General features: G+C 45.1%; 1 protein-coding gene across 1 annotated transcript in view; it reads left to right on the top strand.

The window, feature by feature from the left end:
• The first annotated feature begins 941 nt into the window (after positions 1-941).
• TIPE3 (TNF alpha induced protein 8 like 3) overlaps positions 942-19377 on the top strand; it is a 40268-nt gene continuing 21832 nt past the window's right edge. The window contains exon 1 of the mRNA XM_090271995.1: positions 942-1282. Within this exon, the coding sequence (XP_090128121.1) occupies positions 1231-1282 (52 nt within the window). The 5' untranslated portion in view covers positions 942-1230. The remainder of the gene's footprint in view (positions 1283-19377) is intronic.

Below are 19377 nucleotides of genomic sequence, written 5' to 3'. Positions count from 1 at the left end.
CTGGGTTCGTTGTATGAGTGCACTCAATAAATAGCGGTTTTTAGTAGACTTTCTTTTCGGATTTCCCTTTGCACAGTCAGCCAGCTTAGCCTGCGTTCTCTGCTTCCACTCGTATGCAGAGAAGCCGGCCTGAGGTAACTCAGGCGCTGGAGTCGATGATTCAGGGAGGTAGTGAGACTGTGTGGATAGTCAAGAATTAACAACAAAGAATCTCCTGAGCCCCTATTGCTCCGTGCATTTTATCCCCTAGTTTAGTCTTAATCACTGAATAAATTTACAAATGTTTTTATTTTTTAAGAAAATGGAAGAAGAGGATCTTGAGGGAGTCTAGCACTCTATTAAAGACAAAGAAAGGGTTTTTTAATCAATTCTTGCCCCTCGAGCCTGGCAGGGCGGACCCTGCTTTTGATGTGCGCCAGGGCCCTAGCCCGTGGAACCAGCTCCGCAGTGGCGTGTCCACCCTGCCGCGCCCAGGCCTGGAGAAGAACAGCCCGAGGCAGCATTGCCTGCCCGCCATTGTTTACTGTGTCACTGGGTACCAGGCCCTGCTCTTGGACCCTCGCTGGCAGTATTCTATTTACTTCCCCAAAGCATTTTGGACAAAAGGGAACTCTCATATTTTCCCATTTTCCAAGTGAGAAAACAAGTTGAGTGACTCCCCTGAGGTCTCCAAGTAGTGGAGTCGCACTTGAACCGAGCAGCCCCTGGACTCCCTCTCACTCGGAACCTCATCTTTTCCTAGTTGGGTAGAGGCACCGTTTCACCTAAGAATCCTCCGAACTTGGCCACCCGCGAGAGAAAGCACAACTTCGTCGCGCTCCGCAAGTCCCGGACGCGCGGCGCTGGGCACGGGTAGGGGGAGTGGCGCCACCCCCAGGGTATATAGCCCCAGTCGGGGGCCCTTGGGGCTCCGGCCACTCCTGCTCCTCCCTGCTCGCACCTCCCCTCTCCCCTCCCAGCTTTCTCCCGGCGCGCCCCACCCTCCACCCCGCGCTCTCCTCGCGCGCAGGCACCGGCCAGCGGGCGCAGGGAGCAGGGCACAGGCAGCGCTCGCCTCTGCGGAGCCGCCCCGTGGCTGCGGCCAGCGCACACTGTCCAGACCGCACCGCCCCGGCTGCCGTCTCCGGGCTGACCGCACTGAGTGCGCCAGACAGTCAGAGTCGGGACGCCGGCCCAGAGCGCCCTGCAGACGGGCGGGCGACTGTGGACGCCCTGCCAGCAGCCCACAGCATGGATTCGGATTCCGGCGAGCAAAGCGAGGGCGAGCCAGTGACTGCCGCAGGTACGGAGGGGTCGCAGCAGCCCAGCAGGGAGGGCTGGGATGGAAGAGGACAGGGAAGGAAGTTGAGAGTGTTTCTCCGAGCTGCAGGCGGGAGGGCGATCCCCAGAAGCTCGGTCCCTTTCAGGGCGGGACCCGCGATTGCTCAGTGCTGGGAGTTTGCTTTTGGGCTTTCGCCCCTGGGCGCGCAGGACGCAGACAAGGTGCATTTTGCGCGTGGCTCTCCACGCAGCGTGGCTGCTGCAGCAGGCTCGGAGCGCCCGGGCTGCGTGGGTGTGGGGAAGGGTTCAGGAAATACGAGTCCTGTAGTTAGCTGCAGCGAGGGTTGCAACACATCGGCCTTCTGGAAATAACTTTCCGAGCCCTGGCCCGTCCTCGAACCCGGGTTGATGCGACGCTGTGGGTCGGGTGACCTGGTGCAAGGATGTGACTGGGGACTCGGGAAGGAAAAGCTCCGCGGGTGGATGGCAGGGGTCAAACCACAGCTAGTGGCTGCGGTTCCCGGGGCTGCTAGACACGCATGCAGAAGCACTCGCTCGTCGTTTGTCCTGCACGCGCGCAGGAGCTGCCTATGGAGGGGGTCCCAGAACGCACACACCGGAGCGCGCCCCGCCCGGCTGGGCTTCGCCTTTAAGAGACGCCGCCGGCTTTTCACAATCGATAGTTATTGAAGCAATGGGTGGATGCTTAGGAAAAAAAAAAAATGAATGTCCTCCCCCGCCTCTCCCTGACACTGAGCAACAGGAGGAAGCCTCCCACAGCCTTGGGTCGACTTAATGCTGGGCTCCGCCCTGGGGTCCACGCACCAGAGACCAGAATGCGCATGCCACGAGCCCTCTTTTTCAGCTGCCTGTGTGACCCTAAATGCTAGCCCTGGCCAGCAAACCTGTGACCTGAGTGCTGGGATCCACATGGTACAGACCCAAAGTCCTGGACTAGTCCCCACTCTTCCCAATGTCAGACCAGTGTCCTAAAATGCGGGGACCAAGTGACAAAAGGCACCATCAGCCCGGGAGTGGGTGTAGGAAAGGCAGGCTCTGGAACCCGCAGGACAGCGCTGGGCGCTGTGCCAAGGGCTCTACATGTGCGTATTTTCCTCTTCATCTTCACAGCACCTGACCAGGTGGTTATGGTGGCTTGCCCACATCTCACAGCTGGGGTGTAGCCAGGGGCAGAGTGAGTCCCTTTCCACTGCATCATACCCCCCGCCTCTCATAGGGCGGCCGTGGTCAACACCTTCAGGTGGGTGGGAAGGGAAGAGGTTGCACACAGGACAGGTGGCTTCACCCAGACGCCTGTGGGAGAGGATTTCTGTGTGTGTGCGAGGGCCACCTGCTTGGTGTAGGTATGTGTAGATGTAATTAATAAACATGAGCCCTTAGCCTTCTTGTATGTTTCTGTGACTATGAAACAGCAAGATTTTGTTTCACAGGTGGCTTGTGGATCTCCTCACATCACTTAAAAGTTCCAGTGGGTGTTTTATGTGTATCTAAATATATCTTCAGAACTGAAGGGAGGGGGGCAGTGACACTGACACTTCACTGTGTCAAAATCCCAGGAACTAACAGGCTCTTCCTGCCCCCACCTCAGAGCTCCTTTGGGGTTGATGGAAAGGGGGGAGGAGGCTTAGGAGGCTTAGAGAAGGGAGGGGAGGGGAAGGCAGGAGGCACAGAAGAGTTGGTACTTGAGTGAAAGGGGAGGGAAGGAGTTCTTAAGGGTCTCCTGGCTTCTTCCTCCAGCCTGCCCAACACTGAATACCTGAAGTGTTGAACTCTGTGTCAGAAGGCTCTGCACAGCTAGCAGCAGGCATTGCCACTGAAGTCAGATGGGCCCTGTGAAGAGCAGGGCAGCCAGCTCTTGTGAGCTGTCACCATGTGTTTGTGCCTCACTGTTTTCTACAGTCATTTCTTCTTTCTCTGTGTGCCTGAATCCCACAAGTTGAACATTTATTTGAATGTCACAAGCCATTCTGCTAAATGACATTCAGTCTCACTCATGATTTTCAGTCTTAAAGTGTTCTTTGTGACAAAGCTTCAGAGCTTGATGGTAATTCACCGCCTTGCTGTGGCTGCATCCTGTCAAACGGAGACTCTGTTGCAGGTTCAGTTACAAGTTAAATGACAGGTATGTTATTCATAGAAGCTGACCTTAGTCCCAATGAGGAATGTGGCATTCAACTGGACCTGTGTCTGGGCAAGTTGGATGGGTTTGTAACTGAGAAGGACAGGAGAGCAAGTGGGACCTCTTGGAGTGTGTGTGTGTGTGTGTCTGTGTCTTCTTCATATGGAATTGAGATATCAAGACTCCTTCCGTCAATGCCTTGCCCTTCCTGAACTTGTGAGAAAGCCCTGCCCTAAGATGGGCCTTATTCAAGGTCAAGAGCCTGGACTGTGGAATCAGAAAGATCTATGTTTCAATTTCTACCTAATGGGCAACTTAGCCTCTTCAGACCTCAGCTTCCTGCTCTGTAAAATGGGAATAACAATAGTACCACAAGAAGATTGTGAGGATTAAATAAAATAACATGTGAAAAATGATCCTGGTAGTCATTCAGTAAATTTGATTATCACCTGATTGGATTATGTGTTATAAGAATACTGCTAAATAATGTATCCTAGTGCTTTGTCAAATATAAACCGTAGACATGTATAAGACAATTAGTGTTGCCATTATTATTACATTAATATAATTGTCTAAGGAAGTTTGTTTTTAATTTTCTCCCTTATACTCTCTTATTCTCCTGTGTGTGTGTTTATATGTGTGCTTGTTTGTTTGTTTGTTATGCAGATATTATTTATTTTTAATTTATGTCTCACCCTCATCATCCTCCAGCTCCAGGCATGAAAATAGGGACTTTTAAATCTGCTTCACCACTCCTTCCCTCTAGCTCTGGGAAAAGCTGTAAAAAACAGAGAACCCCCTTCCCAATCCACCTACTAAACTGGAGATTAGCCACTTTCATGCCACTTCAAATAGAAGGAGAAGGTGTAAGCTTCCTCCGGCACACATTTTCCCCTTCCAGGTAGCAAGGAGGCACAGGAGGTACTCACCATTCTCTCTTCCATTTTGGCCCATCTCACCAGTAACTGGCAGAGGAGTGAGGAAATCTCCGAGGACCACCTACCCTTTACCCTTTTCAAGAGACTTTTCCTAAGATCTCCTCAGTGCCTACTGTGCAGATCTCTTATCTAGCAACACCTTCCATAGGAGGGTGAAGGGGGGATGAAATTTGTCTCGATCTGCATTTTCTGTTTTTCAGGAAGCACACGATGATGCTTCGATGGCATTCTGCTGCCTGAAGCTCCTCTGCCTTTCTCGTATTTTATGGTTCTTTCTATGATTAGGAAAGAGGCAAGAGTTTATGGAACACTGGATTCATTCCAGAGACCCAACTTGGCAGCCTCTTTTTTGGCAAACCCGCTATCCATCTCTCAGAAACCCTAGACCTTGGTGTATTAACTCATCAGTGTTTCCAAAGGCGCAACAAGCAAGTAAACATTAGCAATATCAGCTTTTTCCCTTTTTGGCTTATAAGACCGAGATAGTCTCTCCAGCTGAAGGCAAACAAGCTCCTTCACAGCTAGCTGGTCGAGGGCTGATGGGGCATCCTTGTGGCCCAGTAAGTACTGCGGAAAAGCATTTTTGGGCCATGGAGAGAGGATGTGGTAAGGGAACTTGAAGACAATCAAGGAAGTGAGAAAACAGCAGGCTTCTAACATTGCCCTTCCTGTTCTCCCCATCGCCTAGGTCCTAAGCTGGGTCCATGTGAGCAAAGTGGCAAAGAGTGCATAGGATTCAATTAGTGGCCAAGAGGAGGAAGGGCGTTTCAGAAGTCAGACGCCGCTTAAGCAAAGGCACAAATACACAGGGAAGCGACTGGGGTGTAGGGCATATATTAGGGAGTACTGGGAAATAAACTTAGATGAGTTTAGGGAGAACCACTTGTAAGAGGGTCTTATAACGTGGTCCTATTGATGCTGAAAGAACTTCTCTGAGCTGATTGTTGAGCAGAGATGTGACCAACTGAGAGCTGGGATTGCAGAATCCCCATTTGAGAGACATGAAATGCAGGGATGACCTAGGCTTGAGCCTCAGCTCCCAGGATGTGGCCACAATATCGGAGGGGATGGTAGCGCTAAGCACTGAGGTGAGGCAGAAGCAGAAGGATGCACATGCCATTCCAGAGAAGCAAGCAACAGAATTTGGTGACAGACTGAACAAAAGCAGTGAGAGAAAGGGAGCGTGGAAGGAGACTGAGTGTTGAGTTCCGGTGAGGGCAGGGAAATGCAGGCGATGGGCTCCCAGCCCTGCTTTCCATCAGGCACTTAGTGCTGTTTGGTTTAAAGATGCTTTTCCTGTAGAGGTGGTAAATCATGCCAGAGCATTGGTTTGGGGAGATGATTCTCATTGTTAGGCTCCTGGAGGAGGCTGTTCAGTAACCTTTGTCAGCTGACAGATTGATGATTGATGAACTGACCAACTGAGGGCAGGGACCTCCTGGGGATGATGTGCCACTGAACTGTTAGCCCTAGCGTCACGTCTCATTCCTGTCTATGGACGTTTCCAGGGGCCGCTACCAATCTGTCCACACAGTATGTTTCTGCTTTGAGGGTCAGGACCCTGTCTTGTTCTTCCATGTGCCTGAGATTTTCATGGACATAATAAATAAATAATCATCTTAAGAAGCCTCCTGAGGACTCTACACTAAAAAGTCAGATAGCCAGCCAGAAACCTGTCCAATGAAGTGGAGCTGCCAAAGCCTTCCTTCCGTGTTTGGTTTTGCTTTGTTGTTTTACATTTCTTGCACTGCCTGGGACACTGTGTTGGGAAGTATAGGGGGTGCAAAGAGAGATAAGAACCCACTTCATCCTGTCTTCCAGGGCTTGAGAGCAGATGGGGAGAGAGGGCACATGTACCGATTGTCACAGCCTAAGCCAGTGCACAAAGACTCCTGACCCCCCCTTGCCTGGGGTTATACATCGGCCTCATCTCTGTTTATATGTTCTCTCTTGATTCCAGCCGTTTTCCATTGTGTGCTTCATGGTTATTCCTGTACATGTCTCACCTCTTGTCCTGGACTGTTACTCCTTAAGGGGAAGGGCTGGGTCTTTTTCACTGTATCACTGCCCACCAACACCACCCATGTGCCCTAAACACACTGGTAGGTTGCTAGCTGATTGGGTGGATGGATGGATGGATGGATGATATTGTAGGTTGGTTCCCCAGGAAGCAGGCTCTGAGATGGAGGTTAGCATGCAGCAGGTTTATTGGGATCAATACCTAGGGAAGAAAAGGAAAGGGGAGGGACCCAGGGCTGCAGTGCAGACCCATCAGAGCCTTGCACTGGAGCTGCAATAGCCCTTCTGAGTTGGGCGGAGGGGCCAGGCCTTTAAAATGATATAATGATCAGTCATTGCATGCAGGCCATCCCGGGGAATGGGGTGTGACCTTGGAAGAAGCTCTTCCCTTCTGCTGAGAGCTGTCGGAAAGTAGCACTCCCAGGCACTTGTGGGTGTTGGTACCTTCATTCCCAAGGGAGAATCTGGGCAATACATCTCAGCATCCACCAAAGTTCTTCAGCAATGTTTCATTAGGGACGCCAGCCTTGTCTAGCAGCAGTGTGTAGGGGAGAGTTGCTGAACTGGAAACTTTATCTAGACCTCAGTAGGGCAATTTAGATTGCCAGATGAGTTAGCCAATCTAGACCTCATAGCTCTGCACGGAACTCTTTAATCCACACAATCCAACACATATTGGATGATTGTCTGCTTTGGGTGCCGAGTGGTGTGGGGTGCTTTGGTAGCACACAGAAACGGAATCTGATGTGGCCCTGCCCTCAGGAGCCTTGCAGCCGTGTTAGGGAGACAAATCACCCACCCACCCAGAACTGACTCTGAAAGACTGGGCGGCATCAGCAATAACTAGTGACGATTTGGAGCATGGGACATGGTGGTTTGGAATTCTGGTGGGAAGGCTGAGTGGTAGGATGGGCCTTGAGGGTAGGCTTGGTCCACTGGGGGCCCCCAGGTAGGCCACCTGGGAGAAGAGGGCTGTCGTACTCAAAATGTAAAATTAGGTGCTGTGGTGGTGGTTGCAGCCAACATGTAAGTTTCTGGAGATGGAGAGAGAATGTGTATGAGTATGTAAGTATCAAGCTCTGTTTCCTGTTTTATATCTCTTTAAAAATAGGGCACCTGCTTTTTCTATTTGTCAGCAAAACCAAATTATAGTCACACTTTCCATTAGCACTTTCTCTAACTGGTTTATTTTCCTCCAGTGTTACTATTGGCTCCCACTTGAATTCACATGTAAATCTCTATAAAAATACTATATACATGATTTTGTTGTGTTTTTCAGTCACTTGGTTTCCAACTCTTTATGTAAAATGCCTGTGTAGGTGGGTGTTTGGGCTGTATTTTATACAAGTATAAAAATAAAGAGAAGAATTTTTTAAAAAAACAAGTTTCCCCTAACAGCCCACTTTAAGAAAACATAAGGAAAGTGAATACCCTCTTCCCCCCCACACACACATACATTGAGGCATGCCAAAAATATACATTTAAAAAATTATGGGCAACTGCATGGCACAGATTCTGAGATGGCTTCAGAACAGTCCTCACGTTCATACTGGGTTTCCTAAGCATCATTGCCTGGGAATAAGGCTGAGCCTGCTCATGGAAAATCTACTGGTGTGCAGATCATAAAAAGGGAAGGCTTAGCAGCACAGAAAGTTTTAGACATACCCTAACAGAAACCAGTATTTTGTAACTCAGTTCTCCAGGAACAAAAAAGGAGACACTTTGGCACTGTACGAGTATTGGCTTCAACTGTTGGAAAGCCACAGGAGCAGCCACTAGGGTCTAAGTTCTCTTTTCAGAAGTAAAACACGCTTTCTGTGAAACTGTTCGAGCCCTAAAAAGATTCATTTCCCTGACACATAGCTTTATGGAGACTTCAAGTTTCTTTTTTATAGTAGAGGCATCAGATTTTATGCGCAGGAAGAAATTCTGTGAAGGGCTGTTCTGGTGAGCACACGCGTCTCACATTCCTGATTTGGGGCCTGTGGGTTATGCTGAGAGAGTGCGCTGATATTTCAGTACAGAATTTGGGAGGGAGGTGATGGGGCCTGTTGGCAGAGCGGGCCTCTCTCCTACCACATTTGAGTCTGGTTCTTTGGTTTCCTTGGGATAACAATGAGAAAGTTGGGCAGAGAGACTGGGGTTGGAGTTACAGGGTAAGAGGAGTTATGGTGAATATCAAACAAGATGAAAAACTGGGAGGTTGGTCTTTGCCAACCAGAGTCCAGCCGCAGAAGGTTAGTAGTGAATGTAAAATAATAGTGATGTTTTGAATTTTTACTTATTATTTTATATTAATTAAGCCTGCACAATGTATTTGAGACTGGTTAACTGTTCATATGGTATTTGACCCTTATACCCTTCTGGGCTAGGTTCTGTAAAGAGCTCCATGTTATAGACCAGGAAACTGAGGCACAGAGAGGTTAAGTAACTTGCTCAGGGATATGCAGCTTGTCAGTGGATCTGAAGCCAGTCTAACTCCAACAATGCTGTTCTTATACCAGGTAGACTACGTAGTTAGGTCAGTGGATGCCACTAGACTTCTTTGTGTCTCTTACCAGTTCCCAAGGGACCCAGAACACTGACCATTAGGCTCCTTCATTAGGCTCCTTCTCTTTGGTTAAGACATTACAGTTCCAGAAGGCCCTGTTTTAAGCTGTTTTGAAAAGTGCAAGAGAGCTTTATTTGGGGAGGCATGGGGCTTTATCAGAGAAGCAGAGGCCCTCTTTCTGGACTGTTTACTGGGGAACACTAAAACATCTGGCTACACTGCCGGGCAGTGTCAGAACCAGAGCTGGAAGTCAGATCCTCTGGCTCCTCTATCCTTCTCCCCAAACATATGTCATTTTTTAAAAAGAGCAGAGTTATTCTGGGTGTCATGATATCAAAAGGACCCCTACCCTGTCTCCTTCCCCTCCTTTTCCTCTCCTGAGTCTTGTCCCTCCTGGCACATCTGCCTGGAGATGAGACCACCACCGGCCCACACCAGGCCCTTCCCTTGTGCCCAGCTCGTTTGTCTTTCTCAGTCAGGAATTGCCCTACATGGGGCACTCAGAAGATTTTTTTTTTTTTTTAAGTATCCAAGAGGTATTTGGTAGGCTTTACAGTTGCCCAGTGGCAATTAACTGCAAAAGTTCGTTTACTTTGAATTAAATAGCTACCAGCTTCAGAAATAGGCTTATTGGCCTCTGGTTCTCCAATTACGTTTCATCTTTGTTTAGATTGATTTTTAATTTTTGTAAGGAAATTAGTTCATCTGTTAGCCTTGCTACCCTCAGGATTTAACTGCATAAGTCAGTTAAAGCAGATGGAGCTAAGTTAATACAGAGTCAACTTTTAGAGAGCCCAGAACAGTATCTGATGGGAATTAAACCTAAATTTTCTGAGTTTTTTTTTCCTGTTGCCTTCTCTGCATATAATCCCGGTTTCCCTGTACCCATCCTCAATTGTTCCTCCTACATCTCTCACTTGTGTAGGAAAAATAATGAGGCTGAGCTCTTGGCCTTGTTCTTGTCTAACAACACCCCTTTATTTGGAAGAGATCACCTGTTCTACAGCACAAAGCTGAAGATTCCCAAAGCTGTGGTCTAGCCTAGTCCTTTTATCTGAGCAAGAATCCTTCATTTCAGAGGCCTCTGGCTGTCTCCTCCTCACTGTTCAGGAGGTACCTTGACTCAACATCTCCACACCCAGACCATTACCTCTCCTGGTGGCCTCAGTAGCCACCAAACCACTCTTAAGTTAAAACAATTGTGAAGTCATAGAACAATGAACAATGAACATGATCTCATAGCAAAAACAGAACACATATAAAGCAGGTATTCTTATTCTCAATTTACAGATTCAGAAATGTGAACTTAACCAAATTATAAGACATGGATAAATTTCCAGAAGTATATAACCTTCCAAGACTAAGCTGGGAAGAAATAAAAAATTACAAAATAAGTGGTGGACAGAAACAAACCTAAATATCCAACCTAGACAGTTCAAATATTCAGTGAGAGGAGGTCCAGGAGCTCTCCCCTTCTCATGAACAAAGTCAAACATACTCATATACTGAGAGCAATTACTCTTGCGAGACAACTGTGGGCTCGGTGAACAGTTTCAGACAACTAACAAGAGAAAGAAACAGAGTATGGGAGGCTGGGACCCACGGGAGCCTTTGGGGAGCTCCCAGGAGCTCTCTGGCCACCTGTGAGCACCATTGTTTACCCCAATTCCACTTCCGTAGACAGATAGTCTATCTATTGGAGTGCTTTGGCCTACCGGCAAATCACCATAATGTGGTCACAGCTACACTGCCTGGAGCCTTTTTTCTCCAAACAAAGGGAGTAAGCAGGAACAATGGAGCTTCACCAACTTGCCTGGCTTTCCAGCCCTAAACTGTTCCAGCCAGCAGGCTAGTGCTCCGTGCTTACCCTAAGCGCATACTCAGCTTCCCCAAAACACCTGGCACATGGAACCTACAAGAAGTTACTTTACACGGTGTTACCGGACAGGGGGCCAGCCGTGTGTGGGTCTGCCTAGGCCCAGCCAGTAGTGTCTGGGTTCTTATCTTCGTGTAGGAAAGATTTCACAACACAAGTCCAGGTGACTCTGAGGGTATGTTTATTGAAGCTGGGGAGAGTGAAACAAGGAAGGGCTTAGCATAGAAGAAGCAACAGGAGAGCCTAGGCTGGGCTGCCTTAGCTCACTGGGAAGTCAGAGTAAAGGGGGCCTCGGGGACAGGTTCATGGGATTAGCCTGGGATGAGCTGCTGCTGCTGCCCCATTTCTCCCCTGGTTGCAAGTCTCTGGGGACCCTTAGGGTGTAGGAGATGCCATGCCTGTGAGGGAAGAAGTGAGGGAAGAAGACAGGAAAGGGAATGGCATGGGCTGCTCCCCAGAGGGAGAGAACACACTAGGTCTATTTTCTTGAGGCTTTTATCTCTTGCAGGTGGGAGTCTTAGGGGAGGTCTCAGGAGAGGGTCTCAGCAGAATATTCATCAGTTTTCCAGGTATGCTCTTTCAGGGTCGAGGTCTCAACTGATTGGTCAGTTCCAGGGCAGGGCGTCATTAGTCACTGCAGCTGGTTCTGGTGTTGCCCACCTGGTGCTGCTTTTCTGGGTCTGGGCCTGAGATACAACTAAAGCCTAGATGTTATCTCTAGGGAGGTGACCTTCTGCATCTGGCTGTGAATTGCTCAGCCATTATGTTCAGTTGTCTGTCTCAGTTGTCCTATTCTACTCACCAAGGAATGTTCCTAGCTCCTTACTGTCCTGCCTCTTTGGGACCACTTTCTGTATAACAAACCAGGGAGAGACTGTATAGAGAAGGTCGGGGAGCCCAGGAGCTCTTCAAGGACTGTGGGAACTCTTTCCAGTTGGTGGGACTGGTGAGGGCCACTGTTTACATCTCCCTCCACCTCCACAGGGTGGGTGGGAGTTCTATCCAGGTGCTCTGGCCTACCAGCAAGGTCACCGAAATGACCCCATCTTGGCCCCAAACAAAGGGAGCAAGCAGGATCAATAGGCATCGCTACATGCACCTGTCCTCTCTACCCAGAGCCACTCTGGCTCAGTGGGCCAGTGTTCCTGATGCCTGAAGTACCCACTCGGCTCCTACCAGCCTGCCAAAACCACTCAGCACACGAAGCTTCTGCAGAGGCCACTTTTATATAAGGCCACTTTTTCAAAAAGTTAGCTATTTTGTCTAATTCGTATAAGCAAATGTAGAATGTCAAAGAAAATGAAAAGACAGAAGAATATCAAGTGAAGAAACAAGAAAAAACCCCAGGGTTGGGGTGTGGGGGGCAGAAACCCTAAGGAAACAGAGATAACTAATTTGTCTGATAAAGAATTTAAGAAATGGTCTTAGGATGCTGACCAACCTTGAGAGTAGAGCAAAGGGACTTAAGGAGAACTTCAACAAAGAGAAAGTATAGTAAAGAACCAAGCAAACCTGAAGAATACAGTAACTGAGACAAAAAACACATTAGAAAAAAATCAACATTAGATTAGGTAGCACAACAGAATGAATCAGAGACTTTGGAAGACAAGTAGAAATCAATCAGAACAGCACAAAGAAAAAATAATTTTTTTTAAATAAAAAGTATAGTTAAGGGACCTCGTGGAATAACTTTAAGCACTCAAACATGTGCTTTCTTCTCCAGAAGGAGAAGAAAGATTAAAAATGTACCGAAACATTATTTAAAGAAGTAACAGCTGAAAACTTTGCTAACCTGGGAAAGGAAACAGACATCCAGGTCTAGGAAGCATAGAGTTCCAAACAAGATGAACCCAAAGAGACTCACACCAAGACATTATAATTAAAATGGCAAAAGTTAAAGAGAAAAACACAGTCTTGCCCTGGTCAGGTGGTTCAGCTAGTCAGAGCATTGTCCCATGCACCAAAAGGGTTGCCGGTCTGATTTCCAGTCAGGGCACACACCTAAGTTACATGTTCAATGCCCAGTTGGGGCGCGTACAGGAGCAACCACTTGATATTTCTCTCTCTCTCTCCCTTCTTCTCTCCTCCTCTTTCCCTCTCCCTCTCTCTTCCTCTCTCTCTGAAAGCAATAAAAACATATACTCAGATGATGATTAAAGATAGAAAGAGACAAGTTGAAGGATGCAAGAATGAAATAAGGTAATTGTAAAAATAAGTAAAATTGACAAATCTTTAGACAAACTTAACAAGAAAAAAGGAGAACCGAAATAAATAAAATCATAAATGAAAGAGAATTTACAACCAACACCACAGAAATACAAAGAGTCATTGAAGAATACTATAGTTACATGCCAACTGATTAGACAATCTAGAAGAAATTTATAAATGTCTAGAATATATAACCTTGATACACCGAGCAGGAAGAAATATATAATCTAAACAAATCTATTACTAGCAATGAAATTGAAGCAGTAGCTAAAAAACTTTCAACAAATTAAAGTCCGGGATCAGACAGATACACAGGTAAATTCTACCATTCAAAAAAGAATTAACACCTATCCTTCTTAAAATACTACAAAAAATTTAAGAGGAAGGAATGCCTCTGAACTCATTCTGTTAAGCCAGCATTAGTGTGATACCAAAACCAGATAAAGACATTACAAAAAAAGAAAATTACAGCCTAATAGCTTTGATGAACATAGATGCAAAAATTCTCAACAAAATATTAGCAAACCAGATTCTACATTACGTTAAAAGAATTACACACCATGACCCAGATGGATCCATCCTATAGAGCAAGGATAGTTCAACATTCATAAGTCAATCAATGTGATAAACCACATTAACAAAATAAAGAAAACCACATGATCATCTCAATAGATGCAGAAAAGCATTTGACAAAATTAAAAATATTTTTATGATAAAAACTCTCAACAAAGTGGGTATAGAAGGAACATACTTCAACATTTTAAAGGTTATATATGACAAACCCACTGCTAAATCATACTCACTGGTGAAAAACTGAATACCTTTTCCCTAAGATCAGGAGCAAGACAAGGAAGCCCACTATCGCCACTTCTATTCAGCATAGTATTGGAAGTCCTAGCCACAGCAGACAAGAAAAAGGAATAAAGGCATCCAAATAGGAAAGGAAGAAATAAAACTCTCATTATTTGCAGATGACATGATACTATATGTAGAAAACTCTACCCTAGCTGGTGTGGCTTGATGGAGTAAATGCTGGCCTGCGACCCGAAAGGTCAACAATACTGATAGTCCTTTGCACAGTGACCTTCAGCTCTTAACAGAAAAAGAAGGCATAGAATATATTTTGCTTAGCTTCTCTTTTAAGGATAACTTTCCATTTGACCCTACATTTGTTCAAGTGGTGTTACCTGTTCTCTCAGGAGGGTACATGTTGGGCGGTGGTGCGCTATGTATGGAACTTCTCACAAAACAGGGCTGGAGCAGCGCCTCCTCGATAGAGTCGCTCATCATGCAGATCAACGCCACCCTCGTCAAAGGCAAAGCCAGAGTGCCATTTGGAGCAAATAAGAATCAATATAATCTAGCAAGAGGCCAACAATCTTATAATTCCATTGTACAGATACACGAGAAAAATGACTGGTACACCCCTTCGAAGGAAGATGGCTAAATGTATTGACTGTCGTATGTTTGGACCAATGTTGTTTTAAAGAAAACTTTTCCAACGTGCAGACAAGCTTTGAGTGCCCCTATAACAGCAGTACCAAAGACGTTAGCTCATAGACACTTTAGTGGATAATCTGTCAACTGGCATCCTGTATAAGTTACAGCCTTCTCATTTTGCTCGTTTTAGTTATCTTGTACTGAGCAATGGTGCTTTACTGTATTTTTCCTGATAAATACACACACTGACCACTTCTTATCATCTCCTTTTCTTGAAAAATGAAATCTGTTAAGCAGGCAAGATGGCATCAGATTACTGAAGTTGTGACTTTAGGGTAACTTTTCTATAATGAGCTCATGTGTTACTAGGACTTGCAGTATATTGTTCCATTCAGAGCCAATAAAGGTTTATTTGGTGTTTAATATTGGTTTGGAAAAGTTAAGGTCTTCTACATCACAGTAGCCTTTTCAGATTAAAACCACTTTCTGATATTGCCAAAATAATGACAGGAAACCTACTCAATAAATTGTTAAACTTTTTTATGGCCAGGTGAAGATATGAGCTGTTTCCCAAAGATACGCTGTTGACTGAGCTATACTGTACCTCTTAGGCTAAGTGAAGTAAGGTTGGGCCAGGTAAGCAAGTCAGGCTTGTAGTCATTCCCACTGGGGCATCACAATCTTGCTGGGCTGAATCTCTTCATTGGTTCAATCTGTCTTATGAAGATCTGCAGTATAGATCTTGAAGTTACTTAAAATACTAAGTCATTTTACACTTCCGTTTTATCAACGGGATGTTGCAATCGTTTGTAAACTAATAGACTTAGAAAGTGATTGGCACACAGGCAGACTCCTTGAACAAAGCTGCACAGTTAAGTATAAAGACACCTCATTTGAAGACTCTTAAAATTTTTGCTATAGTCATAACAATGGCTTTTACTTAAAGACTAATAGGAACTCTACAACTGTTGATTGTTTTATAAAACCTGACTCAAATCAGTATACTCTGCATTTTATTGCCTTACCTGAATCGGGGTACATGCCTGGCCTGGGGCCAGGTCCCATTGGGGGCTGACGAGAGGCACTGATCCGTGTCTCTCACACACTGATGTTTCTCTACCTCTCTTTCTCCTTCCCTCTCTCTCTCTGAAAAGTAAACAAATGAAATCTTATTTTTTAAAAAAGAAAGAAAACCCTGAAGACTCCACCAAAAAGAAAAAAACTACTAGAACTAATAAATTAATTCAGTAAAGTTGTGGGATACAGAATCAATATACAGAAATCTATTGCATTTGTATACACCAATAACACATGAAAAGAAGAACTTGAGAAAACAATCCCATTTGCAATTGCACCAAAAAGCTTAAAATACCTAGGAACAAACTTAACCAAAGATGCAAAGACCTATATTTTGAAAATTATAAGACATTGGAGAAGATACAGATAAATGGAAGGGAATACCTTGTTCATGGGTTGGAAAAATTAATATTATCAGAATGTTCTTACTACCTAAAGCAATATGCAGATTCAATGCAATCCCTATTAAAATACCAATGACATTTTTGTCAGAATTCAAACAACTAATCTTAAAATTTATTTGGAACCACCAAAGACCCCAAATCATCATAGAAATCTTGAGGAAGAACAAAATGAGAGGTATCATGCTCTGGTATCTAACTACACCACAAAGCTACAATAATGAAAAGAATGTGGTACAGGCATGAAGGTAGATGTATAGATAAGTGGAATAGAATAGAGATCCTAGAAATAAATCCTTGTTTATGTGGGCAATTAAACTGCAACAAAGGCGGCAAGATTATAAAATGGGGTAAAGGCAATCTCTTCAATAAGTGGTGTTGGGAAAACTGGACAGATACACACAAAAGAATGAAATTGGGCCTTGGCCAGGTATCTCAGTTAGTTAAAATGTCACCCTGAAATGCCAAGGTTGTGGGTTCCATCCCCAGTTAGGGCATATACAAGGGTCAACTGATAAGTGGGACAACAAATCTATGTTTCTGTCTCTCCCTCTTCCTCTCTCTCTTTCAAATCAACAAATTTTTAAAAATAATTTGTTTGTTTATTTATTTTTAGAGAGAGGGGAAAGGAGAAAGAGAGGGAGAGAAACATCACAGTGTGGTTGCCTCTCACTTGCGCCCCCAACCTGTGTCCTGGCTTGCAACCTAGTCATGTGCCCTGACTGGGAATTGACACTTGGTTCGCAGGCTGATGCTCAATCCACTGAACCGCAGCAGCCAGGGCCAACAAATTTTTAAAAGAATGAAATTAGAGTACTTTCTTACCCCATACACAAAAGCAAACTCAAAATGGAGTAAAGATTTAAATGTAAGACCTGAAACCATAGAACTCCTGGAAGAAACATAGGCAGTAAAGTCTTTGACATCACTCTTAATAATATCTTTTTGTATATTTCTCCTTGGGCAGAGAAACAAAAGAAAAATCACACAAGACTACATAAAATGAAAGTTTTGCACAATGAAACAAAAAGACAGCCTATTGAATGAGGGAAGATATTCACAAATGAGACATCTGTTATGGGATTAATATCCAAAATATGTAAGAAACTCGTACAACTTAAGACAAAGAAAACAGTCCAATTAAAAAATGGGCAGATAACGTGAAGAGATACTTCTCCAAAGAGGACATACAGATGGCCAACAGACATTAAAAGATGCTCATCATCACTAATCATCAGGAAATCAAATTAAAACCATAATGAAATATCACATCACACCTGTCCCTGACCCCATCCCAAATATGAGTGACTTTCACCTTCCACTTTTGCATTTACATATTGATTTTGTGTTTGTATTACTTTTCCAATTTGAGAAAAGAGGGGGCACTTAACAAGCTGTTACAACAGGATTATTAGCTTTTAGAAGGTATTGGTCTGTCACCACCCACATTGGTCTGTCATTCCAAAGAAATTCATAAATGAGGAGTTGTATGATATTAAGTATACTGTGTATCTATTTCTGAAGGAATTATAAATTTAATTGAGGATTTCTTGTGCATCTTGGCACTGAAAAGAAGAGATATCATGGCCTCAATCTTTTTTGCTGCCTGCCTATCTCTACCCTATTCTACTCTAGTCCACCAAATAGGGGTAGCCCAGTCAGGAAGTGTGTAGGAAACAGAAGTACTCACCCTTTAGGTTCACATGTATTAGAGTTTAAACCTAGTTTTAAATTAGCCTTTTGGCCCCTTATTCACTAGCCCTAATTTAAGGTGGTTTACTGGCACCTGTGCTAGACAAAGTGTTCCACTGAAATGCGGAAGAAGTTAAGAAAGAGGAAGCCGTGAGAACCAAGACGCAGGAGGCGATGAACACAGGAGAGACAACGGGATGAAGGATGGAGGGAGAGCGGGAGGGCAGCCCGGAGCCAGCTTACAGGGACGCACTCCCAGACTTGAGCCAGTGCACTGAGGGCTCCCGGAGGAGTCTCCAAGAAAGAAAGTTGAAGTGGTACATTGGTTAATAAGTTTAAAACTGTTGAGAAGGACTTTATTACATTCTGCTAGGAACTTTGGGAGTGAATTGGTGACACAGATAGGAAGCTAACCAAAGCAAAAACAAGGCAGTGTTTAGCTCCAGGAAAACAACATGAATACGGAAGGAAATGCAGTCTTGGAAGTGATTGAACACCCATGACTCAGCTATGAATGGTATTTAAATTATAGTAAGGTTGATTTAACCAAATATTAAAATAGAACCGAATGGGAAGGTGGAAGGAGAAATAAATGGAGAAGAAAGTTTAATTCTCACCTTCTAGAATAGGAAGCTAAAAGCAAATAAAGGCAGGAATTAACAGTATCAGTGTATAATTTATATATAGAAAGGTAATGGTAGGTTGAAATAGCTAAAATGTTTATAGTATTTTGCCTCTAAAGAGCCAGCATCAGAAGTGGGCCAGAGGATGTTGCATTTTGTTATAAGCCTTATAAAATGACTTGATGTTTAAAACAATGTACTTATATGACTTTGAAAATAGATTTTTAAAATAATATAACAAAAAAGAAAAGTGACTGGCCAGCCCAGGGAGCGATGTGCTTGTGACCATGCCCAGGTGGGGAAGAGGCACAGTGGGGGTGACCTCAGGCTCATAGGTGGAGGTAGCTGGCTACAGAGAGGCCTCGCTAGCTCCAGTTACCATTATTGTTCCTGGCTTGAGTGTGAATGCATTTCAGTAAAATGTCAAGACTGATAGCCATTGATTCACGCAATGAACTTCCTCTGTGTTTCAGTCCCTAGCTGGTGTTGCCAGGATGAATGCATCCTGATTCTTGTCCTCAAGGAGTTCACAGACTGGTGAGATACAAAGTCACTCATCCAGCTAATGGATGATTGCTCTACATGGTAAAGAGACTTTACTAGAGAGAAAGGTGCCTGCAGAGAGAAGTCTCAGAGGTCTGGAGTCCTTCAGAGGAGCCCTGGAGGTTGAATAGAAATTAGGGGAGGTCGGGTGAAAGAGGAGCAATTGTCCAAGCACAGAATATGCAAAGGCATTGGGCGCAGGGGTGGAGGGAAGAGGGGACCAAGCATGACGGAGCCTGGTACAGGTGACACCTGCCTGTGGCCTGGAGTCAGGAGCTCAAAGTTTGTAGAGGATGAAGCTGGAAAGGTGAACAGAAGATCTCATCAGCTCAGTGGCCCCACATGCTATAAGAAAATCTGGGCTTTGTCTTCAAGGCTGTGGGAAGCCAGTCCTTCCTGGAGGGGTATAATCCTCAAAGCCAGCTCTCAGGCCAGTGGAAAACAGACTGGAAGCTGGATTATAGAGCTGAGGAGATAGACTATTATTTAGGTGAGAAATGAAAAGAGTCTGTTCTTTTTGTTTCTTTCTAATCGTTGTCCTATTACAGTTGTCCCGTTTTTTTCCCCCCATTGCTCTCCCCCATCCCACCCCCCTGAAGAGGGTCTGTT

The sequence above is a fragment of the Furipterus horrens genome, unplaced genomic scaffold (assembly GCF_987537825.1).
Source record: "Furipterus horrens unplaced genomic scaffold, mFurHor1.1.pri manual_scaffold_3, whole genome shotgun sequence".
Lineage (NCBI taxonomy): Eukaryota > Metazoa > Chordata > Mammalia > Chiroptera > Furipteridae > Furipterus > Furipterus horrens.
This window is presented reverse-complemented; position numbering and strand designations above follow the sequence as displayed.